This window comes from Taudactylus pleione, unplaced genomic scaffold (genome assembly GCF_031769625.1).
Source record: "Taudactylus pleione unplaced genomic scaffold, aTauple2 ptg001852l, whole genome shotgun sequence".
Classification (NCBI taxonomy): domain Eukaryota; kingdom Metazoa; phylum Chordata; class Amphibia; order Anura; family Myobatrachidae; genus Taudactylus; species Taudactylus pleione.
In genome coordinates this window covers 40,001-67,340 of record NW_028286249.1, presented here as the reverse complement: position 1 = coordinate 67,340, position 27,340 = coordinate 40,001, and the positions used below count along the sequence as shown (strand labels likewise).

Here is a 27,340-nt window from a genome sequence, read left to right as displayed (position 1 = left end):
TCTAATTGTGTGACAGTGCTGCAGGGGAGGGAGTGTCTGATTGTGTGACAGTGCTGCAGGGGAGGGAGTGTCTGATTGTGTGAGCCATGTTTTAGGTTAAGCTATTTAGAAAACCCACTTAGTTATTCCACACTTAGTATATTACCACAGTTAGTTGCCCCCTCAGCTAGCTGCCCCCTAAGACTGAATGGTAAGATATAGTCTGGCTGATAAGACACAGGCCTACATCTGAGCCTATTGGTCAGTGGAATGAAATGCAGAGTGATGAGAGGACATACATAGCACTGTGTGTGTGAGTATATAACAGGCAGTGTGCTACTATAATCTATGCTTCACTGATCCCCATCACACACAGGTAATGACAATTACAGCAACTCATTACATCACATACGTATAACATCAGATGTCTGTTCCATTCTGGTCTCCATGACTGTGTAATATATAATTCCCTATTTAAAGTTAGATTGTTGGAAAATGTACCAATGTTTAGTCTACTGATGGCGCTATGTATTGTCCATTCTACTATTGCTGGCACTCAAAATATAAAAGGTTTGCCAAAATATTTGAAGTGTTGGAATTATTTAAAGGATTGTTTTAGGTCTATCAGTTCATGTTTTTTATGTATTATTTGATGTGTAACAAGATTTGATTTCTGTGTAAAACATTTCGCACAATCAGGACATGAAAATGGCCTCTCACCTGTGTGACTTCTCTGATGTGTAATAAGATTTGATTTCAGTGTAAAACATTTCCCACAATCAGGACATGAAAATGGCCTCTCACCTGTGTGACTTCTCTGATGTCTAACAAGATCTGATTTCTCTGTGAAACATTTCCCACACTCAGAGCATGGAAATGGTTTCTCCCCTGTGTGACGTCTCTGATGTTTAACAAGATCTGATTTCAGTGTAAAACATTTCCCACACTCAGGACATGAAAATGGCCTCTCACCTGTGTGACTTCTCTGATGTCTAACAAGATCTGATTTCTCTGTGAAACATTTCCCACACTCAGGACATGAAAATGGCCTCTCACCTGTGTGACGTCTCTGATGTATAACAAGATGTGATTTATTTGTGAAACATTTCCCACAGTCAGCACAGAGAAAGTTTTTATCACCTCTGTGAGCTGTACTGCGTGTAGCAATATTAGAGGTATCAGGGGAACATTCATTATGATTAGAGAAACCAGATGATATATTTGCACTGTGACGTACTGGGTGCAAATTTAGAGTAAAGGAGATGTCTCCTGGAGAAAACTGTCTGATGTTATCTTCTATTTTAAAATATGGACTCAAAATTAAATCTCCCTCCGAGGTCTTGATTGTGCGTCCATCTGTAGGAAATAAAATATATGTATAAAATTCCTACTATTACTAAGTTCTCAATGTTTAGTGGTTTTGTTTCTTTTTGCCAGATTACAAGTAATTGAACATTTACAAAATAACAAAGATGACCCTGGTCTTAAAATAGGAGAACCACATCACCCAGCTCTGACAGCCCTCATCAGTTGGCATTGGGTATTTCATGGACTGTAGGTTTGTGCAGCAATATACTGTGGGTGGGGGGTATAGACAGCAAATAAGGGGTGTATGGTAGTAATGTGCAGCATATACTTTGGGTGAGGGGTATAGACAGCACATAAAGGGGTGTATAGTAGTAATGTGCAGCATATACTGTGGGTGAGGGGTATAGACAGCACATCAAGGGGTGTATAGTAGTAATGTGCAGCATACACTGTGGGTGAGAGGTATAGACAGCACATAAGGGGTGTATAGTAGTAATGTGCAGCACATACTGTGGGTGAGGGGTATAGACAGCACATAAGGGGTGTATAGTAGTAATGTGCAGCATATACTGTGGGTGAGGGGTATAGACAGCACATAAGGGGGTGTATAGTAGTAATGTGCAGCATATACTGTGGGTGGGGGGTATAGACAGCAAATAAGGGGTGTATAGTAGTAATGTGCAGCATTCACTGTGGGTGAGGGGTATAGACAGCACATAAAGGGGTGTATAGTAGTAATGTGCAGCATATACTGTGGGTGAGAGGTATAGACAGCACATAAGGGGGTGTATAGTAGTAATGTGCAGCATATACTGTGGGTGAGGGGTATAGACAGCACATAAGGGGTGTATAGTAGTAATGTGCAGCATACACTGTGGGTGAGGGGTATAGACAGCACATAATGGGGTGTATAGTAGTAATGTGCAGCATATACTGTGGGTGAGAGGTATAGACAGCACAAAAGGGGGTGAATAGTAGTAATGTGCAGCATATACTGTGGGTGAGGGGTATAGACAGCACATAAGGGGATGTATAGTAGTAATGTGCAGCATATACTGTGGGTGAGGGGTATAGACAGCACATAAGGGGTGTATAGTAGTAATGTGCAGAATACACTGTGGGTGAGGGGTATAGACAGCACATAACGGGGTGTATAGTAGTAATGTGCAGCATACACTGTAGGTGAGGGGTATAGACAGCACATAAGGGGGTGTATAGTAGTAATGTGCAGCATACACTGCGGGTGAGGGGTATAGACAGCACATAAGGGGGTGTATAGTAGTACTGTGCAGCATACACTGTGGGTGAGGGGTATAGACAGCACATAAGGGGGTGTATAGTAGTAATGTGCAGCATATACTGTAGGTGAGGGGTATAGACAGCACATAAGGGGGTGTATAGTAGTAATGTACAGCATACACTGTAGGTGAGGGGTATAGACAGCTCATAAGGGGTGTATAGTAGTAATGTACACCATATACTGTGGGTGAGGGGTATAGACAGCAGATAAGGGGGTGTATAGTAGTACTGTGCAGCATATACTGTGGGTGAGGGGTATAGACAGCACATAAGGGGGTGTATAGTAGTAATGTGCAGCATATACTGTGGGTGAGGGGTATAGACAGCACATAAGGGGTGTATAGTAGTAATGTGCAGCATATACTGTAGATGAGGGGTATAGACAGCACATAAGGGGATGTATAGTAGTAATGTACAGCATATACTGTGGGTGAGGGGTATAGGCAGCACATAAGGGGGTGTATAGTAGTAATGTGCAGCATATACTGTAGGTGAGAGGTATAGACAGCACATAAGGGGGTGTATAGTAGTACTGTGCAGCATATACTGTGGGTGAGGGGTATAGACAGCACATAAGGGGGTGTATAGTAGTAATGTGCAGTATATACTGTGGGTGATGGGTATAGGCAGCACATAAGGGGGTGTATAGTAGTAATGTGCAGCATATACTGTAGGTGAGGGGTATAGACAGCACATGAGGGGGTGTATAGCAGTAATGTGCAGCATATTCTGTGGGTGATGGGTATAGACAGCACATAAGGGGGTATATAGTAGTAATGTGCAGCATATACTGTAGGTGAGGGGTATAGACAGCACATAAGGGGGTGTATAGTAGTAATGTGTACAGTTAGGCTGTCATGTTGTGTATATGTGCCATTACCAGGTGACATATGAAAGGTATTAGAGGAAGTCTATCTGTGGCCGTGTCCTCTGTCTGTCTCTGAGGCAGGAAGAACAGAACAGCTGGAGGGTGCGGGATGTCACATATGACGAGGAGATAACTAGACGAGGGACCACTCATTATCATAGATCCCCCTCATTACCAATCCTCTGAGTCCCATTGTCCTATCCCGGTAACACTCAGACACTAAGGCACTCACACCACAGGGGGTAACTTGAAATCAGGGAGAGTGTACATCACACCCAACCCCCCTGCAGGGATACCCAATACCAGGGGACACACTAATGAGTTACCTACACAGGGGTTTACACCTACATTGTGGGTAGTGAGCTGTATTACAAGGACAGGACAGGAGGGGGTTGGGGCTCAGTACTGCGTAACGTCCTCTGGGGTGTGGAGTTTAGTCTCCTACAAAGAGATACTGGAGAGTGGAGCTTTGTCTCCTACCAGCAGGACGGTATTACAGGATGGTACAGTGGGAAGAAGTCCCGGCCTTGGTGGTGTTAGGCTGCTGGACTATGGATCTCCTCACACTTCTGCAGAACATTGCACCTGAGAGTTGTGTCACTGGATGGACATACAGGAGGTGATTGCAGTGACTGACATCAGTCAGTACTTGGGTTGTGGGCTGCTGCCCCCTGCCAGGTACATTGTGTGGGTAACATCTGATCTAGGGGACTGAAGATTAACATGGCAACTGCTTTAGGTACCACTTAGTATGATGTACTGTATTGTATTACTACCATAACACACAATAAAGATATAATTCTCTGTTGTCCTGTCTGTGCGATCCATGAACTGTAATATTATGTAGGTGTACGTAATAAGCTAAGTCTCAATACCCAGGTAACTAACACCAGCACATTGTATAGAGAGTGTGAGGGGGATGAGACTGATCAGACCTCTGGGCTGGTAACACACAGTGACATGATGTGAGGGGGGAGAGCAGGAGTATAATAGGGGCTGATGGCTCCTGATGTATGAGATACACCAGAGTGTGGGGAGGAGACTGGTCAGATCTCTGGGCTGGTAACACACAGTGACATGATGTGAGGAGGAGAGCAGGAGTATAATAGGGGCTGATGGCTCCTGATGTATGAGATACACCAGAGAGTGTGGGGAGGAGACTGGTCAGATCTCTGGGCTGGTAACACACAGTGACATGATGTGAGGGGGGAGAGCAGGAATATAATAGGGGCTTATGGCTCCTGATGTATGAGATACACCAGAGAGTGTGGGGAGGAGACTGGTCAGATCTCTGGGCTGCTAACACACAGTGGCATGATGTGAGGAGGAGAGCAGGAGTATAATAGGGGCTGATGGCTCCTGATGTATGAGATACACCAGAGAGTGTGGGGAGGAGACTGGTCATAACTCTGGGCTGGTAATACACAGTGACATGATGTGAGGGGGAGAGCAGGAATATAATAGGGGCTGATGGCTCCTGATGTATGAGATACACCAGAGAGTGTGGGGAGGAGACTGGTCAGATCTCTGGGCTGGTAATACACAGTGACATGATGTGAGGGGGAGAGCAGGAGTATAATAGGGGCTGATGGCTCCTGATGTATGAGATACACCAGAGAGTGTGGGGAGGAGACTGGTCAGATCTCTGGGCTGCTAACACACAGTGGCATGATGTGAGGAGGAGAGCAGGAGTATAATAGGGGCTGATGGCTCCTGATGTATGAGATATACCAGAGTGTGGGGATAAGACTGGTCAGATCTCTGGGCTGGTAATACACAGTGACATGATGTGAGGGGAAAAGCAGGAGTATAATAGGGGCTGATGGCTCTTGATGTATGAGATACACCAGAGAGTGTGGGGAGGAGACTGGTCAGATCTCTGGGCTGGTAACACACAGTGACATGATGTGAGGGGGAGAGCAGGAGTATAATAGGGGCTGATGGCTCCTGATGTATGAGATACACCAGAGAGTGTGAGGAGAAGACTGGTCAGATCTCTGGGCTGGTAACACACAGTGACATGATGTGAGGGGGAGAGCAGGAGTATAATAGGGGCTGATGGCTCCTGATGTATGAGATACACCAGAGAGTGTGGGGAGGAGACTGGGCAGAAGTCTGGGCTTCTATCACACAGTGACATGATGTGAGGGGGGAGAGCAGGAGTATAATAGGGAATGATGGCTCCTGATGTATGAGATACACCAGAGAGTGTGAGGAGGAGACTGATCAGATCTCTGGGCTGGTAACACACAGTGACATGATGTGAGGGGGAGAGCAGGAGTATAATAGGGAAGGATGGCTCCTGACTCCGCCACTGGACAGATACATTTCCCTCATTAGTTTGTACTGTTGTAGTGATTGAGCAAGAAGCATATATGACTCTTTTCTGAGTAAGTGTTTATTAATCACCTGTGCTGATATCTGTAGGGATTTCCTCCTCCTTACACTGCTGATCACCCATCACATACATCTCTTTTCCCTCTATATCTTCTGCCTTCATATCAGTCACATATGTCTCTTCTTCTCCCTCTGTATCTTCTGCCTTCATATCAGTCACATACGTCTCTTCTTCTCCCTCTGTATCTTCTGCCTTCATATCAGTCACATACGTCTCTTCTTCTCCCTCTGTATCTTGTGCCTTCATATCAGTCACATACGTTTCTTCTTCTCCCTCTATATCTTCTGCCTTTATATCAGTCACATACGTCTCTTCTTCTCCCTCTATATCTTCTGCCTTTATATCAGTCACATACGTCTCTTCTTCTCCCTCTATATCTTCCGCCTTTATATTAGCCAGACTTTCACCCTAAGTAACCCACAAAACAATAAAATAACAGTTTTAGAAATGTCAGATTTCATTAAAATTACATTAATTAGAAGAATTCTGGTTAATAAGACACACACAGCTTCCTACAGCTCATATAAAGACACTTTGGTATATTGGTGAGACCCTAAATCCCACCTACCTGATACTCCTGTGGGATCCTGTGATTCTCCTCTGTACAATCCTGTGAATAAAGCGGACGGGGACATCTCTCTGGGGTATTTCTGTTACTGGGTCCATCTGTAGGAGACACACAGTGACTGAGGGCCTGATTCAGCTTTGGGAATAAAGTGAGAAAGAGCACGTAACTGTGTACCAGTACAATCCAAGTTGCAATGCAAGGGGTGCAAATACATACATTATTTTGCATGTAGGGTAAATACTAGCTGCTTTTGCAAGTAGCCCACACATACTGCACAGCTTTATTTTTACACTGCAATTTAGATGTCAGTTTGGACACCTCCCTCCCAACTCTAAATCTCTCTGCTCATTATACATCTGCCCCACCTGCAGTGCAGCATGGTTTCACCAAGATGATCAGTTACGTGCTAATTCTCACTCTGTTCCCAAAGCTGAATCAGGCCTTGAGTACATTGTATATATGTGATTATCAGATGATGTGTGTATATAGGGGTCCCCACACCTGCTCTCCCCTGTACAATAAATTACAGTCTCCTCTTACCCAGTGATGTGAGGGGCCGGTGATTCTCCATCATCACATCCTTGTACAGACCCCTGTGTTCCTCTATATACTCCCCCTCCTGCATGGAGACATAGACAGTGACATCCTGACACCTTATAGGAACGTGACACACACAACGATACAGTCATCACCCAGACACATCCCCTGGTGTTACTGTATAATGTCCCATTCCCAGCAGTCACCTCTCCAGTCATCACCCAGACACATCCCCTGGTGTTACTGTATAATGTCCCATTCCCAGCAGTCACCTCTCCAGTCATCACCCAGACACATCCCCTGGTGTTACTGTACAATGTCCCATTCCCAGCAGTCACCTCTCCAGTCATCACCCAGACACATCCCCTGGTGTTACTGTACAATGTCCCATTCCCAGCAGTCACCTCTCCAGTCATCACCATGACACATCCCCTGGTGTTACTGTATAATGTTCCATTCCCAGCAGTCACCTCTCCAGTCATCACCATGACACATCCCCTGGTGTTACTGTATAACGTGCCATTCCCAGCAGTCACCTCTCCGGTCATCACCCAGAGATATCCCCTGGTGTTAATGTATAATGTCCCATTCCCAGCAGCCACCTCTCCGGTCATCACCAGACACGTCCCCTGGTGTTACTGTATAATGTCCCATTCCCAGCAGTCACCTCTCCAGTCATCACCAGACACGTCCCTTGGTGTTACTGTATACTGTCCCATTCCCAGCAGTCACCTCTCCGGTCATCACCCAGACACATCCCCTGGTGTTACTGTATAATGTCCCATTCCCAGCAGTCACCTCTCCAGTCATCACCCAGACACGTCCCCTGGTGTTACTGTATAATGTCCCATTCCCAGCAGTCACCTCTCCAGTCATCACCCAGACACGTCCCCTGGTGTTACTGTATAATGTCCCATTCCCAGCAGTCACCTCTCCAGTCATCACCCAGACACATCCCCTGGTGTTACTGTATAATGTCCCATTCCCAGCAGTCACCTCTCCAGTCATCACCCAGACACGTCCCCTGGTGTTACTGTATAATGTCCCATTCCCAGCAGTCACCTCTCCAGTCATCACCCAGACACGTCCCCTGGTGTTACTGTATAATGTCCCATTCCCAGCAGTCACCTCTCCAGTCAGCAGGTGAATGTTATTGTTGATGAGTTCCAGCATCTTCTGGTCATTGTGTCTCTCATGTATCAGTGAGTGAGGTGGAGGCACCATGATGGGGCTCTGGGCCCTGCTCAGTCCTCCTGACACACGGGGACGGCTGTTGGGAGTCTCATGCTCACCGGATTTCTTCTTCACTACTGTGTAATCCTGTGTATTGGGGGAGACATCAATGAGGAGGTCAATTAAACTCCATCTAAATGGGGCTGTTTATTTAGATGATCACTTTGCATTATATACAAGAAGACTCTATTTCACTAAAGCAAGTATAACAATCTCCTATATACAAGAAAATGTAGAGTATATAGTATCTCCTGCAGCTCCAACAACTTTGTGTCAGTGACAGAAAGAAAACAACATACTGCGGCCATATAATTCCCAACTCCAGTGAGGACTGTGGGACTGATACTAATATCTGAGACCAGCTCCCTGCTGCTTGCTTAATAATATAGATATAAGTGATGTCACTGTGACACTCCCAGATCCCCTCACCTCCCCAGTCATGTCTCTGTATTATTACTATAGATATAAGTGATGTCACTGGGATACTCCCAGATCCCCTCACCTCGCCAGTCATGTCCCTGTATTATTACTATAGATATAAGTGATGTCACTGTGACACTCCCAGATCCCCTCACCTCGCCAGTCATGTCTCTGTATTATTACTATAGATATAAGTGATGTCACCGTGACAACCCCAGATCCCCTCACCTCCCCAGTCATGTCCCTGTATTATTACTATAGATATAAGTGATGTCACTGTGACACTCCCAGATCCCCTCACCTCCCCAGTCATGTCCCTGTATTATTACTATAGATATAAATGATGTCACTGTGACACTCACAGATCCCCTCACCTCCCCTGTCATGTCCCTGTATTATTACTATAGATATAAGTGATGTCACTGTGACACTCCCAGACCCTCTCACCTCCCCAGTCATGTCCATGTATTATTACTATAGATATAAGTGACGTCACTGTGACAGTCCCAGATCCTCCTCACCTCCCCAGTCATGTCCCTGTATTATTACTATAGATATAAGTGATGTCACTGTGATACTCCCAGATCCCCTCACCTCGCCAGTCATGTCTCTGTATTATTACTATAGATATAAGTGATGTCACCGTGACACCCCCAGATCCCCTCACCTCCCCAGTCATGTCCCTGTATTATTACTATAGATATAAGTGATGTCACTGTGACACTCCCAGATCCCCTCACCTCCCCAGTCATGTCCCTGTATTATTACTATAGATATAAATGATGTCACTGTGACACTCACAGATCCCCTCACCTCCCCTGTCATGTCCCTGTATTATTACTATAGATATAAGTGATGTCACTGTGACACTCCCAGACCCTCTCACCTCCCCAGTCATGTCCCTGTATTATTACTATAGATATAAGTGATGTCACTGTGACATCCCCAGACCCTCTCACCTCCCCAGTCATGTCCCTGTATTATTACTATAGATATAAGTGATGTCACTGTGACACTCCCAGGCCCTCTCACCTCCCCAGTAAGCAGGTAGATGATCTCCAGGGTGAGATGTAAGATCCTCTCAGTCCTGTGACTCTCGTCCTTGTCCATCCTCAGTGAATCAGAGATTATATAGAATGTGTAATAAAGAGTAATAAAGACTCTGGTTCCTCACAGCAGGACTGTCTAGGAATATATAAAGTAAGTATAATAGACATCACAGAGAACACACATAACACAGTCAGACATATTACTCTGAGTGACCAGTAAGTCTCCCCTTTCCCCCCAGCCATAGAGCCCTGGTCAGTGTCTGTCAGAGGTTCCTGTGACCCAGCCCCATAAGGCTCCTCAGAGGCCATCACACAACGCTGTACTGTATAAGGTTACACCAATGCTCCTCTCCTGGCCGGGGGTCTTATTGCTCCCAGACACATATTTGGTGCAATTTGCTCCACGTGAATCTTTTACAAACACATGAATTAGGGATGTTGGGATTTTTTACTTTTGTTTTAAATTTATTCCAGAAACTGAGAGAATCTGTGACTATACTGAGGTCATACAGATAACAGGGGTGTGAGGGGAGAGTACACAGGAGAGCAGAAGGGGTGCAGATATGGGGAGAGGGAAAGTAACGTAGGAATACAGAGCACACAACAAAGGGTGTAACAGCTGTACAGGCCACTCCCTTGTATAATAGGACACCACGGGCTGCTCCCCCTGTATAAGGCAACTCAGGCCACTCCCCCTGTATAGAACAACAACATAGGATGTTCCCCCTGAATAGTAAAGAGAAACAGGCCATAATAGGCACCACAGGCTGCTCTCCCTGTACAGTAGGACACCGCAGTCTGCTCCCACTGTATAGTAGGACACCACAGGCCACTTGTTCAGTATAGTAGGACACCACAGGACACTCCCCCTGTATAGTAGGACACTACAGGTCACTCCCCTGGTATATAAGGACACCACAGGCCGCTCTCCCTGTATAGGACACCAAAGGCTGCTCCTCCTGTATAGTAGGATACACTGCAGGCTGCTCTAACTGTATAATAGGACACCGCAGTCCGCTCCACATGTAAAGTAGGACACCGCAGGCCACTCCCAGTGTATAGTAGGACACCACAGACCACTCGACCAGTATAGTAGGGCAACACAGGCCACTTCCCCTGTATGGTAGGACACCACAGGCCACTCCCCCTGTATAGAAGAGTGCAACAAGCTGATACCGCTGTATAGGAAGGCATGACAGGTTGCTCCCCCTGTATGGTAGGACAACACAGGATGCTCCCCCTGTATAGTAGAGTGCAACAGGCCGCTTCCCCTGTATAGTAAGATACCACTGGATGCTCCCCCTGTATAGTAGGACACTACAGACTGCTCCCCCTGTATAAGACACCACAGGCTGCTGTCCCTGTATAGCAGGACACAACAGGCCGCTCTTCCTGTATAGTAGGACATCACAGGCCACTCCCCCTGTATAGTATTGGACAAATCATGCCAATCCCCCTGTGCAGTAGGACAATGCAGGCTGCTACCACTGTATAGAACACCACAGGCTGCTCTCCCTGTATAGTAGGACACCACCGGAAGCTCCACCTATATAGTGTAGGACACCACAGGCCACTCCCTCTGTACAGTAAGATGCGATTACCTTCTTCTGTTTGACAATGCAAGGTTGCATTTTTCGCGCTTGAGTTAAAAAACTGTTCCGTCAAGTCCTTTCTCCCTTATATAATAATACTACCACATATAAGTGTGTGGTGAGATCTGTTTTTCCACGCTGAAGTATCACTAAACAGTCCCCTCTTCTCTTTATATTATTACAACATATCAGTCTGTGGTAACAGCTGATTTAATCCCCCTTATATATCACTGTAGTCCCTTATCCTCTAAATATTAATAATATAGCGTTCTGGCTAGGCTGTTTTAGTGGGTGACCTGCCCGATTTCAAAGGGCAGAATGCACCCTGCCCCTTTTGCGGCGCCCTGTTGGCAAACCGCTAAAACAACATGCCGGGTGGTGACCCCACCTGCGGACTGCAGTGCCCCTCGGGTGGGAAAAATTGCGGTGCAGTGCTCACCACTGGTGAATATTCACAGAGAAGGGAGAGCTTGGGGGCAGCCTAACTGGGTCCCCAAGAGTGATGAACAGGGGGCGAATCATGCCCACTTTGCAGACGAGCGCTCAAGTGCCATACCCCTTGCCGAACCTAGAATGAACACTAATAATACCACATATCAGTATGTGCTGGGAGCTGTGTTATTCCCCCTCATATATCACTGTACAGACCCCTCCCTATATAATAATACCACATAGTGTGTGCTGGGAGCTTTGTTATTCCCCCTCATATATCACTGTACAGTCCCCTCTTCCCTATATAATAATAATACCACATATCAGTGTGTGCTGGGAGCTGTGTTATTCCTCCTCATATATCACTTTACGGTCCCCTCCCCCTATATAATAATACCACATATCAGTGTGTGCTGGGAGCTGTGTTATTCCCCCTCATAATATCACTGTACAGTCCCCTCCCCTATATAATAATATCACATATCAGTGTGTGTTGGGAGCTGTGTTATTCCTCCTCATATATCACTGTACGGTCCCCTCCCCCTATATAATAATACCACATAGTGTGTGCTGGGAGCTTTGTTATTCCCCCTCATATATCACTGTACAGTCCCCTCTTCCCTATATAATAATACCACATATCAGTGTGTGCTGGGAGCTGTGTTATTCCTCCTCATATATCACTGTACGGTCCCCTCCCCCTATATAATACCACATAGTGTGTGCTGGAAGCTGTAATATTTCCCCTCATACAGATCTGCCCAGCTATTTTGTTGCTCATGGCATGGCGTGAGTCGCGCCATGGACTTGTGGCGTGCAGGCCTCTGAGTCGCGCCATGGACTTGTTGAATACTGTGGTATTCTTCAACAAAGGATATGCTACAGCATGTAATTCAGTGCTTACCCGCTGGGTGGCGAGTGCTCCACTTTTGTAATTGCATGTAATACAGTGCTTAACCGCTGGGTGGCGAGTGCTCCACTGTTGTACTGTAATTTGTACTGAATGCCTTGTACAGAATGCCATACTGTTAAACTTACAGTAAATTGGATGGATATCACATTCACAGCATTTGCATGTACGCACAACCCATACTGTATTTTTAATGTCACATAATATACATACTGTATACAGTATATAGTACTGTACCATACAGTGAGATCTTATAACAGGATGCAAATCACTGCACATACTGTATTATACATACGGTACGGTGCAGTATCTGAATAGTAGAGAAGTTGCCCGAGTTGTTGTCACGGTATAACCGATACTGTAGATTAATGAGATGCATGCACAGCTTTCACTGAGATGGGATGAATTACAGTATGACAATTTTTTTTTTTTTATTAAAAACAGCAGCCGGAGGAGTGCACAAGGATGAGGCCGCTCTGTGCGGTTCACTGTAGCTGTCGTGTGGGCTAGTGGTTAGGTGATCACTTTGGTAGAATTATGGTCCCAGGTTCGATCCCTGGAAAAGAATATACTGTACCTTACCGTATATTTTTTTTATTGTCACTGTCGGCTCTGGACACTATAGTGAAACTACTGTACTTTAGTAGTGTTTTACTGTACGTGTTGTTGTTTAAAAGGCTGCTTAAAAGTAAGACATTACAAACTGATTGTGTTTAAATAGTGCAAAACTTTCATCAATGTCTGCGCTGTGGTGGCTGTCTGCTTCGAGGGGTTGCAATGGGATTTCATGCGCATGCCCAGTGGAGGGTTAACAATGGGATCGGTAGTTTGCAAAACGCAAACATGCGACAGCGTAGATGCGGTCTCAGCCTTACGCACCATGGCTACGTCCCTTGGACTGTGTCTGAGAGTGGTTTCCGACTGTGAGAGAGCGCTCTGTGTTCAAAGCTGACTGTGCGTTTGAAACGCAAAATAGCATTGCATAGCAAACTTATGACATTGGTGATGCTGCTCCGACCATGCACACTAAGTACGGTAGTAGTGGGATCTGTATGAGAGAGAGCTCTCTGTATTACACGTTTGGCGCTATGGTGGCTGTCAGCCATCTGCGATGGATTAGAAATGGAGGGGGGTACAATGGGATCTGTGGCGCCAAGCCATACGCCATGTAGCGCTATGCCATCACTGAGCATGCGCAGTTGGCTGTATTACTGCAGTCGGTACAAGTACTGTATGCTGTTGAATTTCCATCTCTGGCGGACGCATGCCCAGTAGGAGGGTTGCGATGGGATTTCTGGCGCATGCCCAGTGGGGTCGAGAGTCATACACAGTGCGCATCAGGTCCCTTCCCCCAAAGCAAGCAAGAGCCTCACCTTACCATAATAAAGGAAGCTTTGTTAATCCATTTACTGTAAGCAGTCAGCTCTGCCCTAGTGTCCTGAAAAGTGCTACGAATTGTGACCATTGCTAAGGACACCATCCCCGGTCTGCTAGGACAACTAGTGTGCCACAGAATAGTGATTTCATAACTGCAGAAACTGCTAGTGAATCTACTGTCTAGAATGAGAGACAGGGCTCTGCATCACAAACTGTGCTCCCAAAATGCAAAACGCAAACATGCGACAGCGTAGATGCGGTCTCAGCCTTACGCACCATGGCTACGTCCCTTGGACTGTGTCTGACAGTGGTTTCCGACTGTGAGAGCGCTCTGTGTTCAAAGCTGACTGTGCGTTTGAAACGCAAAATAGCGTTGCATAGCAAACTTATGACATTGGTGATGCTGCTCCGACCATGCACACTAAGTACGGTAGTAGTGGGATCTGTATGAGAGAGAGCTCTCTGTATTACACGTTTGGCGCTATGGTGGCTGTCAGCCATCTGCGATGGATTAGAAATGGAGGGGGGTACAATGGGATCTGTGGCTCCAAGCCATACGCCATTTTAGTTTCAGTCGCAATATTGCTGTGTTTATCGTCCTGCTGCCTCGGTATGCCCCGTCCTTCACCCATCCCCGTAGAGGCTTATTTGTGAATCCAGTAACTATCACATACAGACACCGATCGTTCCTAGCCTCCCGTTGCCCCTCATAGTTTCCCGTGAGTGACCGTCCTGTCCCCGCCGCCATCTTGTTTTGCTCGGCGGCCATTTTAGTTTCAGTCGCAATATTGCTGTGTTTATTGTCCTGTTTGTCTCCTTCATACGGTAGATGCATATTTGCGTATTTAGGGGCATACTGTATGAAAGCTTGATGTGAGATTAAATTGGGAAATATATATCACTAATTAGCTCAAAACTATCTTTTATTAAACACAGCCTGCAAAATGAAATTTACTAGTACAGTACAGTATATACCGGTGTACACATGTTACGGCTGATGTACAGTAAGAATGTAATACCCCCGTGTTTAAGATACTGAACATTAAATTATGTACTGTATACTGTACTCAGTCTGTATACTCAGCAACAGTACTGTAACGTATTTCTCTTGTTCTTTACACAGATTTTGTCGTCAAACATGGCAAAAATCAGCAAAGCCATCAGCAAGATAATTGCAAGCATGAAAAAAGAACGCAAAACAACACGACAGATCCAGGCCTGGCTGAAAGAATGTGGTGTTCTTGTTAGTTTACAGACTGTGCGCTATCATGCATTTGAGAGAACGCGGACCAGATATAGATTTCCTTCAAAATGCACATGGTAGGTACTTTACATCAACCTTTTTTCATTACACTATACTGTATGTTGCTAGATTGCTACTGTATTGTGTTCCAATTTCAACACTAACTGTCCAATAATTGCTATATGCTCTGTATGTGTTCTACCGTAGGAGCGTCAAAAAGATTATGCACAAATTGAGTTGTGAGGATGATGAGCGTACAGCTTTACAAATCCAGCGTATTCTAAAAGCAGAATGTGACCTGGACATCTCCTGTTCCAGCATCAAACGGATGCGTAAGGAACTGGGATGGAGTTTTGGCCCTACAAGGTACTGTACATACTGTAAAATATATATATACTGTATATTAATAATGCACTGATTTTACATGACAGTAAACTAAAACTTGTTTTTATTCCACAGGATAAATCCCATGATAAGGGATGTTAATAAAGTAAAGAGAGTTGAAAAAGCACGACAGTGGATAGAGAGTGGAGAGAATTTTAATTACGTAATTTTCACAGATGAAACTTCCGTTTCTCTCGAGAGGTTCTCAAGACTGTCCTTCCGACACCGTGCACATCTCTCACTTAAATCACGTCCGAAGCATCCATTAAAGGTCCATGTATGGGGAGGTATATCTCGTTGGGGTGCAGGACCGATCTATATTTTTGAAGGTGCAGTACAGTAATGTTTGTTGTAAAAATTATTTACAGTCCTGTACAGTGTACGCTTGTTACTGACAATTTCTCATCTCTTTAGGGATCATGGATAAGACCTTCTTCCAAGAAAAAATAGTAGATTGCTGTATGGTGCCATTTGTGAGAAAATGCTTTCCATCAGGACATCGATTATTCCAGGATAATGATCCCAAACATTCGGCTTCAGCAAAATTCATGGAAGAGAGAGGGATAAATTGGGAACGCACACCACCAGAGTGAGTATTGTCCTATAGTACTGTATTAACTGTTTATTGTATCAAAAAGTATGTACTGTACAGTACCGAGCAGTAATTATTCTAGTACACTTTTTACTAAAGTACAGTACTCTGTGACTGAATATTTTTTTTTTACTTTCCTGTAGGTCACCGGACATGAATCCCATTGAAATGGTCTGGGCCCAGTTGAAGAGGTTCATCAGGTCTGATGTGAAACCAACAACTAAACAGGAACTTTTGGATGGGATAATGAAGTTTTGGAGACCAGTATTGACACGTGCCCAGTGTAACAATCATATTGATCATCTCCATAGAGTCTTACCAGTTGTCATCGAAAGAAACGGTCAAGCCACTGCTATGTAGCTTATACTGTACTGTATATAATTAGTAATGTGGAGAAGGGGTTTAACTTCCTCTTTTCAGTTTGTGATCCAGACTGCTAAGTACTGTACACTGTGTCCATACTGTATGTACAGTATTGTGGTTGTGTTTCTGTCCCTACATTATACAGTATTCTCCTAATTTATTTTATAAGCTCTTTATCTACAATAACTTTCCCTTACTGTACCTTATGTACTGTACTTCATACTTTTCCTTACACCTACTTTTACTGTACATTGCCCCCTGTTCCAAGGCACACATTGGCATCGTCACAGATTGTGCTGCAGCTGCCAGTTTCTGCTACTGCGCTTGATGTTGCCGTTTGTAATGCAGATGTTTCAAGTTTTCAGGTTCCTTTGGTTCATATACAGTACAGTAGTAGTGGCTGCTTCAACATCCACATCCATAGTTGCAGACATACAGTACTGTACAGTAGTGGGTGCACCGTGAATTGAGAGACAGGCTTCTACTGTACATCTACTGTATGGTTGGAGCGGCGGTCCCTTCGACATCAGGATAAGGTGAGAAAAGCATTTTTGATAATGTTAGTGCTCTGTTATCGTATTCAGACAGCTGGTGTTCGCCTCCATCTGGGGCACCCAAATACTGTCTTGTTTCATGTATTTTTTTTTATCGTTATATTATGGGCTGTGGGCCTAGGGGCACTGCTTACAGTATTTCACCACCAGGCTTAATTATAATACAAATTAGTTATTAATAAATTTGTTAGTCTGGTTAGTTAGGGCATATATTAATGTGGAGAAGTGGATTAGTGTGACACTGTTAGAGCAGGAAAGGGCCCTGCATGGCGTATTTTCTCTCCTACAGTACAGGGTGTGTGGGATCAAGCAGGATGAAGAACAAGAGCATCTCCTGTGAGAACCTGTGTCTCTCTTTTACTGTCTGTTTGTCTCTGCCTATCCTCCTTTCTTCAGGGCGTACAGTGGACCTTGCACTCCGATGCAAGGTAGAGTCTGCACCTGGTATAGGTGAAACTCTGGTACTGTAGTCCTCTGTTCAGTAGGTTGTATCGGTCGGCATTGAGGAAGGACTGTTCTCACGTCATCTCCTTCCTCCTACTGTATGTACTGTACAGTAGTCATGTCCGTGTCCAGCTTGGAATTCCAGGACATGCCAGCAGCAGAAGAAAGAAGCGGGGGACAGTAGAGGACTATGGGGGTGGAAAGCTAAAGAAGTCCCCCCCCTCTGTACAGCATGTTACTGTAGGTTAAATAAAAATTGTCATTAATTTATACAATTGGTGTTTGTACTGTATGTAATTCAGTCTTTAAGTGCGCCTGAGACCCAACACGTGCATCTGTCATTAAAAAGGTACAAAAAGTCAATAGCAGGGGTGTATCGTACTATTGGACAGGATTTCACTCACCAGAGGCGCGCCGGCCAATGGGGGTTGCCGCCCACAGTCATATACTGACGTTTTCAATTTAGGGGTGGTCTATTTACTTTTTTTAGCCGGTCTCGTCTTTTCACTCCAAGGAGTGTATTTACTGTACTAAGCAGTGTTAGGAGACAGAGTGAGAAGTGATAAAGTGATAAGGTGTCAGTCAATCAGCTCCCAACTGTCATTTTTCAAACACAGCCTGTGAGATGACAGTTGGGAGCACATTGGTTGGCACTTTTTCACCCATTGGAGCAAAAACACGTGATTGGCTAAAAAAAGTTTAGCAGATTACGTCATTTCACTAGGCGTAAAATTATCGTGGCATTCAATTTGAAAGCTTTTCTGCCTACCGTAGGCGGGAAGTCAATGCAATGTACAGTAAGACAGTATGTGAAAAAGTTTCGCCTACTGTATGAATAGCAGGCGGAAAAAATTGGTGAATTGGGGTGCAATGTTGCGGGAAGCCTTCAACGTGCAGCCTTAAGACAGTCCCCTAAAGGTACTGTAAACTGCGTAACTTTTTTTAAAAAAAAAGGCAGAACACACTAAAAATTCACTTTCATTTTGGGGGCGGAAGAAAAAAAATTGGGGGTAAAAAGTGAAACTTCTAGGGATAAATTTACTAAGATGGGAGTTCTATTCAAGAAGTTACTGTACTGTATGTTGCCCATAGCAACCAAACAGATTCTACTTCTCATTTATCTACAGTAGCACCTTCTAGAAGATACAGTAATACTTCTTAATAGCACTCCCATCTTAGTACATTTACCCCCTAATATATAAAATGTACTGAGTTTAGTAAGGGTTGGATAACAATACTGAACAAAAGTAGCGAAGACTTAAAAAAAAAAAAAAGCGCTACATGGGTATACTGTAGATCTGGGCATGCGTCTGAGATACGATGACGTACAGTATTGTAGGAAACACTCAAGCCAGGTGCAAACTTGGTATTGCAGGCGGCTGTAGTGTAATGGTAAATAATCAAACCAATACATTACACTGCCTGTACAACCCTTTTGCGGGTTCGAAACTTGAAAGGTTACACTTTTTATTTTTTATATTACACAGTCAAGGTTACACTTTTTTGTCATAAAGTACTGTGGCATAGAAATACCAGAATTTCTGGATAATGTATTAGTGAAGATTTAAAACAAAATAAAATTACTGTATACAGTATATACTTTAAAGGTCTCGAATCAGCGGGACAAGAAAAGGGTAGATGCAGTAGGGCTAGGCATTAGCACCCTAGACTACTGCATCTACTGTACTGTAGTTCCTAGAGTCATGGAATCACTACAATGTCTACCGTATTGTACTTACTATAATACAGACAACTGGGCATGCGCAGTGCTATGAGACTCAATACGCCACAGTGTAACGCGCAACTAGCAATGCGGTATACTGTATGGCGTACTGTATGGAGCAACAAACTACAGTACTGTAGCTGGGCACATCTACAGTACAATATATTGATTTTTGTAAGGGTTGGATAACAAGACTGAACTACAGTACTATAGTGAACATTAAAAAAATAAATTAATTTATCAAGGTCTCGAACATAAGGAGAGAAGTGTAAGCAAGACGGATCACCTAACCCCTTGCTCACAAGTCTCTCCTAGTAAGAATTGCATCTGTCCTCTACAGTACTTTATGTGACATCTACAGTACCATACGATGAAGTACTCAGGCGTCTGTAGCGTAGAGGTAAGAAATCGAACTTCTACATTGCAGACGTCTGTACAACCCGGTTCCGGGTTCGAAACCTGGAAGGTTAAACTTTTTTTTTTTAAATATTATTAGACAGTCAAGGTTACACATTTTATTTTTAATATTATTATTACACAGTCAGTGTGTAATACGGAGATCCCACTTTCACTGTGTGTGAATCATGACCCGCTACTGTATGATCTTCCATACTGTACGCCATGGCATAGCGCTACAAGGGTATGGCTATGGCGCAGCACAACTGGCAATGCATTGCAACCCCGCCACTGGGCACGCGCCAGAGATCCTATTTGTACCGTAACCCATCAGAACTGGCTATAAGTTACCACAACGCAAACTGTGCTAACATTGACGCAATTTTGCGGTTTAAACGCGGAGTCAGTTTGTACTATAGAGACCCCTCTCTTATACAGAGTCAACTATCAGTTACTAAACATATTAAATTACTAAAGTTTCCAAGTCTAGGACAGCATTTTCATTGACGCAAGTTTGCGCTCTGCATCACAGTTAGTATGTAATAAGCAGCCTTCCCTACAAACTGTACTGTAGCACCTTATGAAGTCATGAATTTACTATTGTGTATACTGTGCGGTAAGTCTCGGACAGTGCAGAATGGCACAAATGTGAAAATTCAACAGTTAGCAATACAGACAACTGGGCATGCGCCATAAAATAGCGCTACTTAATGCATGGCTTGGCTCCACTGGACATGCGGCACACATTCCATTGTGATTGAAACCCGACCACTGGGCATGCACAGACATTGACGCAATTTTGCGGTTTAAACGCGCAGTCAGTTTGGTATACAGAAACCAGTCTCTTTAACAGGGCCCATTGCCACTTGATGGTCATAATAAATCACTATAATGTCCATGTTTATGTCAGCGCCGACATTGACGCAAGTTTGCGTTCTAAAGTACAGTACTGTATGTACAATAATAAAAATCCTATTTTCGCTGTTTGACTCCCGAAGCACTGGGCAGGCATGCGCTCCACATGTACTGTATTAATACTGAATATTTTAAGTGAAGATTTTAAAAATAAATTAAAAAAACATACTGTATTTTCAAGGTCTCGAACCCACGGAACAAGAAGAGGGGAGAATCAGTGAGACTAGGCATTAGACCGCTAGGCCACACGCTTCACCCATTACTAGAGTTCTGTAGTTTGTAAAGTCTAATGTCTAAGTCCGGGACAGTGCCGACAGTATTTACATTTGCGCAAACACAGTATGATTTCAACCGCACAGTCAGTGGGTAATACAGAGCTTAATGATTTCAAACTGGATTAGACATTCTTCTACCGCTTTATTATACCGTACATTCCTGATTCCATGTGGAAAACGCTGTAATACTGTATAGTGTACTGAATCACCGCTTCTGTCAATCATCGGGCGGTGATACAGAACATACCGTACGGTACATTGGAAATCACACGAATGCTCTATGTAGTTTAGGAAAAGTGACACCTGGTGGGCAAAATGTTGTATTACACGTACTGAAATCACACGCATGGCTATGTAGTTTAGGAAAAGTGACACCTGGTGGGCAAAATGTTGTATTACACGTAATTAAATCAGACGCATGCGCTATGATGTTTAGGAAAAGTGACATCTGGTGGGCAAATTGTTGTATTACACGTAATGACTTTTTTCACTACTAAACTTTCTTTGTGGCGCGACTCATGTTGTGTGGCGCGCCATGCGTGGCGTGTGATATAACGCTGTGATGCCACGTTATAGCTGGGCACATCAGTATATCACTCTACGGTCCCCTTTCCCCTATATAATAATAATACCACAGATCAGTGTGTGCTGGGAGCTGATTCAAACCGCTCGCTAGAGGCGTTCGCATGCAGCCGCTCAGCTGCTAATATTTGCATAGGCTGTGAGCGCACGGAAGACATTAGTACGCCCACTATGTTTTAGCGTGCGACGGCAGTGCTATCGCAAGACAGTTTAATGACGCCCCCTTTTCCTTCGCAGCGTACGTCATCTCCAGGAAGTATATGTAAAATCAGTAACATCGAGTGCCATCGGAGCCGCTCGCATCACTTGTGGTTGACCCTACCCCGCCGCAAGCACTGCGGCACTCGCAGTGCTTGCGGCGGGGTAGGGTCAACCACAAGTGATGCGAGCGGCTCCGATGGCACTCGATGTTACTGATTTTACATATACTTCCTGGAGATGACGTATGCTGCGAAGGAAAAGGGGGCGTCATTAAACTGTCTTGCGATAGCACTGCCGTCGCACGCTAAAACATAGTGGGCGTACTAATGTCTTCCGTGCGCTCACAGCCTATGTGTTTAAACAAGCCAGGAGACGTGTACAATGACGCAGCCTTGTAATTATGGACACCAAAAAAAAGCCGCTTTGACGCTCAGACACAACTGAGTTCGCACCACCACTCCCCCGTTTTCCTGGATCTTCCCGTCACCACCCACAAACGGCACATTCTGTCACTCAAAATAGCGGGCCGTCTGTGTATTACAGTGATCGCGCTGAGTGAAAACAATTGTGGGTCCCAGGGACCCCTCACTTTAAAAAATTGGGGTCCTACTTCACAGTTTCTGGGTCCCATCACATATTATGGGGGGTGAGGGAAGGCAACAGTTGGGACAGTGCTGCGGGCAGGTTGCAGTTGGTGTAGAGGGGCTTGAGGGCAAAAGCAGTTGGGGTAGAGCTGGAGGTATAGGCAGTGAAAAGTTGGGGTAGAGCTGGTGGTAGAGTGAAGTAAGGGCAGGCAGTGCCACGGGTAGGAAGGGGTAAGTGCACACAGCAGTTGTGACAGTGCTAGGGGGCAAGTGTAGAAAGAAGCTTGTGTAGTACTGGTGGGCAAGGATGGAGTAAGGGTAGATAGCAGTTAGGGCGATATAGGGCGTGTGTAGTACTGGTGGGCGAGGATGGAGTAAGGGTAGATAGCAGTTAGGGCAGTATAGGGCTTGTGTAGTAATGGCGGGTGAGGATGGAGTAAGGGTAGATAGCAGTTAGGGCGATATAGGGCGTGTGTAGTACTGGTGGGCAAGGATGGAGTAAGGGTAGATAGCAGTTAGGGCGATATAGGGCGTGTGTAGTACTGGTGGGCAAGGATGGAGTAAGGGTAGATAGCAGTTAGGGCGATGTAGGGCGTGTGTAGTACTGGTGGGCAAAAATGGAGTAAGGGTAGATAGCAGTTAGGGCGATATAGGGCGTGTGTAGTACTGGTGGGCAAGGATGGAGTAAGGGTAGATAGCAGTTAGGGCGATATAGGGCGTGTGTAGTACTGGTGGGCAAGGATGGAGTAAGGGTAGATAGCAGTTAGGGCGATATAGGGCGTGTGTAGTACTGGTGGGCAAGGATGGAGTAAGGGTAGATAGCAGTTAAGGCGATATAGGGCGTGTGTAGGACTGGTGGGCAAGGATGGAGTAAGGGTAGATAGCAGTTAGGGCAATATAGGGCGTGTGTAGTACTGGTGGGCAAGGATGGAGTAAGGGAAGATAGCAGTTAGAGCGATATAGGGCGTGTGTAGTACTGGTGGGCAAGGATGGAGTAAGGGAAGATAGCAGTTAGAGCGATATAGGGCGTGTTTTGCGACCACTGCTTATACTATGTAGTTACATTTTACTTTTTATTTTCACACTTCTGCCAAAGTTTACTTATATGGCAAATGATGAGGTATTATGATTTTAAACACCAACATATTCTAGCAGTGTACCATCAAGCCGCACTCTAAAAACATTTTACTCATGGAGCACTCTATACATAAACATTGCACAGGCTACAAGCTGCTAGAACTACAACTCTTCCTGCAGATTCCTAAACACCAGGCTGATGATGTGTTTAATGAGAACAAAGTAAGACTGGCAGGACAAAGGGGTGTAGCTAGGGGTCCAAGTGCCCCTGGCAAAGGAAGGAACTGGCGCCCCCCCCATATTTTCCCCTACCACTTGTGCCCTGTGATTGGTGTGTGTGGGTTTTGCCAGCCCTAACCCTCCCCCTAGTGCCTAAAACTAAGGGCCTGATTCAGAGCCACTCGCTGTTTGTGAGCGCACGCTCTGAATCAGGGCGAGGAGTGTTTTCTTTTTTTTTCCTGTCCACTCGCTAAGCAGTGGGTGCCCACCCACAGGTAGTGCGAGCGGGCAGGAGATGGTCGCGTTTATCGTGACCATCGGCATTGCGAGGAGACCCTAAGGTAGGGACTCCGCACTCACAATGCCGAGTGATGTCAGTAGGGCCGCCTTCGGGAACGCCTCCATTTGTTCAGCCACCCCCCCTACCTGCCTACAAAACGGGGCGAGCTGTCGATCAACATCGACAGCCGCCCCATTTTGCTGCGAGCCCCGGAGCGAGTGAAGGTCTCACTCGCTACGGGGCTCGCGTGTGCGCACTGGGGCACCATCGACTAGCTTGCGAGCGGGTCTGAATCAGGCCCTAAGCCATAACCGTAATACTTACTATTGGGATTCCGGCGTCCCAACAGCTAGGATAATGACTATAACCCGTGAGGGGTGTGTAGAATTCAGACAGGATGGGAAAATGAGGGGAGAGCGGTGGATTTGGAGAAGAGGGGAAGCTGGGATATCCTTGCTACAATTCACCTTCCACAGACCACATCGCACACACATACACTGGGAACCTACACAACCTTGTGCACCCTGACACAGGAACTCACTTAAATGCTGTCATGCATGTACACACGTGCATGGACTTATGGGAGATACCAGCTTGGTACCAGAAGAGTATTCTGAGAATATACAGTACTCACCAAAGTGGACTCACTTGTGATTTTTCACCTCCATTGCAGCCCAGTGTGCAAGGGCAGCAACTATGCTACTACAAACGTGGGCACTAGTTTTTCTCCAAGCAGCCACCCATCCTAATGAGATCATCAGCTGGGAGGAGCAGCAGGACTTTCGCAGCCAATAAGAAGCCTCCTGCTCCCAGCAAGTAGGTGCAGCTGCCGCATGGAGGAAGCGGATCAGCGCCCTGTCCTCTGTGGAGTGTTATTTTGCACATCCTGTGTATGTGGGACCGGTTCCGACTGTATCACCTATGTGGCGTCATGCCCGGCTCGGGAGGAACTTCACTGCAGCGCAGGGAGGGCTTGTAAAGCCTTCCACTGCACGGCTTATTGAAATTATGCCCGAGACTTAACCGGGCGGGCAGGGGGGCAGCACATGGTGGTGGCCAGGCAGTGGGGGGTTAATGGGCGGAGCCTCAGACAGACTAATTAAAACTAACTACTGTCTCCAGCCCAGGCTTGGTGACGGATACTTTCTGTGTGCTTGATGTGAGCCAGCTCAGACGCTAACCTTCCTCGGCTTTGCAAGCCGCGTAAGGTGGAAAGGAGGAGGAGGGGAGAGTCCGGCTGAGATTGGGGAGAGAGAGCTGAGCTCCCTGTAATCACCGCTCTGCGCTCCGCTCCCAGCTCTGCAATGAGTGACCGCGTGCAGACGTTACTCTGAGTCTGACCTGGGACAGGGGGAATGCAGGGTGGAGACGCTGACTCACTGCTGCTGCTGCTCCCGGGCAGTGGGCGAGGCTTGACAGTCCCAGGTCGGAGCGTGGTGGGACGGCTGGTGTATGACTGACAGGTCAGACTTAACTGCTGTAGCCAGAGATTGGGAGAGGAGACGCCGCATGGTGGAGACTATTTAATGAGAAACCGACGGCTATTGGTTGAGAAGACACCGACGGCGGTGACTGACTTCTGCACAGAGCACAGCCCCACGCAGCGCCTCCTGCAGGACCCACTCAGTTTTTAAAATCGGGTCCGCAACTTCCTGTAGTGCGTAAATACGCGCTATAGTGCATATTTTGTGAACACTGCCGATGCAGCAGGGGGGCTGATCATCAGTACACCGCACACGCTCCACTACGCTCTGCAAGTGGGGGAGTAATGCCCATGTGGGTGAAGTAGTAATATCCCCAATGGGAGTCTACATTTTTTTTTTTTTAAATAAAATATTATTATATATTATAATAATACCACATATCAGTATGTGCTGGGAGCTGAGTTATTCCCCCTCATATATCACTGTACAGTCCCCTCTCCCCCTATATAATAATAATACCACATATCAGTGTGTGCTGGGAGCTGTGTTATTCCCCCTCATATATCACTGTACGGTCCCCTCTCCCCTATATAATAATAATACCACATATCAGTGTGTGCTGGGAGCTGTGTTATTCCCCCTCATATATCACTGTACGGTCCCCTCCCCCCTATATAATAATAATACCACATATCAGTATGTGCTGGGAGCTGAGTTATTCCCCCTCATATATCACTGTACAGTCCCCTCTCCCCCTATATAATAATAATACCACATATCAGTGTGTGCTGGGAGCTGTGTTATTCCCCCTCATATATCACTGTACAGTCCCCTCTCCCCTATATAATAATAAAACAACATATCAGTGTGTGCTGGGAGCTGTATTATTCCCCCTCATATATCACTGTACGGTCCCCTCTCCCCTATATAATAATAATATAATTTATAATGGACACGTTACCTGGCTCCGGCTGTCAGGAATGTCTATGACAAAATGGCAGCTAAAGCCCCTGTGGCCCCGCCCCCTCTGCTCTGTGACTGGTAGACTATAAGAATATGGCCGCCGATCACCGTACATGAGGACACCATTAGACAGTAATAGTGTTACTCTAGTGATGAAGCTGTGAGCGGCAGTTGCCAGTGGCTGCCTGATTGGCTACTCGCTACTGCCAATCACCGCACTGAGGGGGAGCGGTTACTTCGATTAGAGGGGCGGGGCAGACAGTAGCCATAGCTACACGGAGGTGAGTGGTGCGGGGCGTGGTTATCAACAGGGGGCGTTTCTTTTTTGTCGGCAGCTTCCGGGCCGCATTCCACTAACATCAGGAAGAAGCAGCAGGTGATGGTATTTATTGTTATTATACAGGGGGAGCAGACTGTGGTGCCTCATTACTTTCATCATACAGGCAGAGCAGACACCAGTGTTATATATAATACAGGGGTAACAGACCCTGGTGTTATGTTCAGCTGGAGCAACCTCTAGTGCTGCAATATGTATATACAGGTAGAGCAGACGCCAGTGTTGGTATATTACAGGTGCAGCAGATGCTTTGTTACTATAATACAGCTGGAGCAGACTCTGGTGCTGCATTATCATTATACAGGTAACAACAGAAGCAGAAAGTTCTCTCTATGTTTTGGGGCACTCACCCTACTAATAATATAACGTAACCTGTAATAGTGTCAGTAAGAAATGACCGAGGTGTTATCTGTATAGCGCAATAAGTCAGGAAATACACAGAACGTAACAGAAAGAGGATATAAAGCCTGGTCTAACCAGGGCCAATAACCCCTCAGCACTGACCAGCTGTGTGATGGGAGACGTATATACTGATTATCTGTATCATTTATGGTCAGACACATACATCATCACCCAGTGCTCAGAGGTATGGGGAATATATATATATATATATATATATATATATATATATCACTATTAGTGTAAGGAGGTAGATTCCCTCTGTGTAATAAAGCGTCGGTAACCAGTTGAAGCGTCTGCGCATTTGATTTTAGATACAAAATAGGACCTTTGGCCTTTTTATGGTTTGTGTATTATAGTGTAACCTATTTATGTGTCTATGAGTTTTAATCACATGATATAATTGCCAGTAATT

The 27,340-nt window shown here is 45.5% G+C and overlaps 2 protein-coding genes across 2 annotated transcripts in view; one reads left to right on the top strand and one right to left on the bottom strand.

Annotated features, from left to right (window-relative positions):
* Positions 1–26,247, bottom strand: LOC148436260 (uncharacterized). Its single transcript, XM_088465119.1, has 7 exons — positions 26,188–26,247; positions 9,643–9,795; positions 8,086–8,277; positions 6,961–7,039; positions 6,421–6,518; positions 5,864–6,260; positions 1–1,335 (listed from the first exon to the last, which is right to left on the bottom strand). The coding sequence occupies exons 2-7, from the start codon at positions 9,718–9,720 to the stop codon at positions 578–580; spliced, it is 1,602 nt and encodes a 533-aa protein (XP_088321245.1). The 5' UTR covers positions 9,721–9,795; positions 26,188–26,247; the 3' UTR covers positions 1–577.
* A 244-nt stretch (positions 26,248–26,491) lies between these two features.
* LOC148436259 (uncharacterized) overlaps positions 26,492–27,340 on the top strand; it is a 26,729-nt gene continuing 25,880 nt past the window's right edge. Inside the window, exon 1 of the mRNA XM_088465118.1 lies at positions 26,492–26,565. The gene's annotated coding sequence lies outside the window, so the exon portion shown is untranslated. The remainder of the gene's footprint in view (positions 26,566–27,340) is intronic.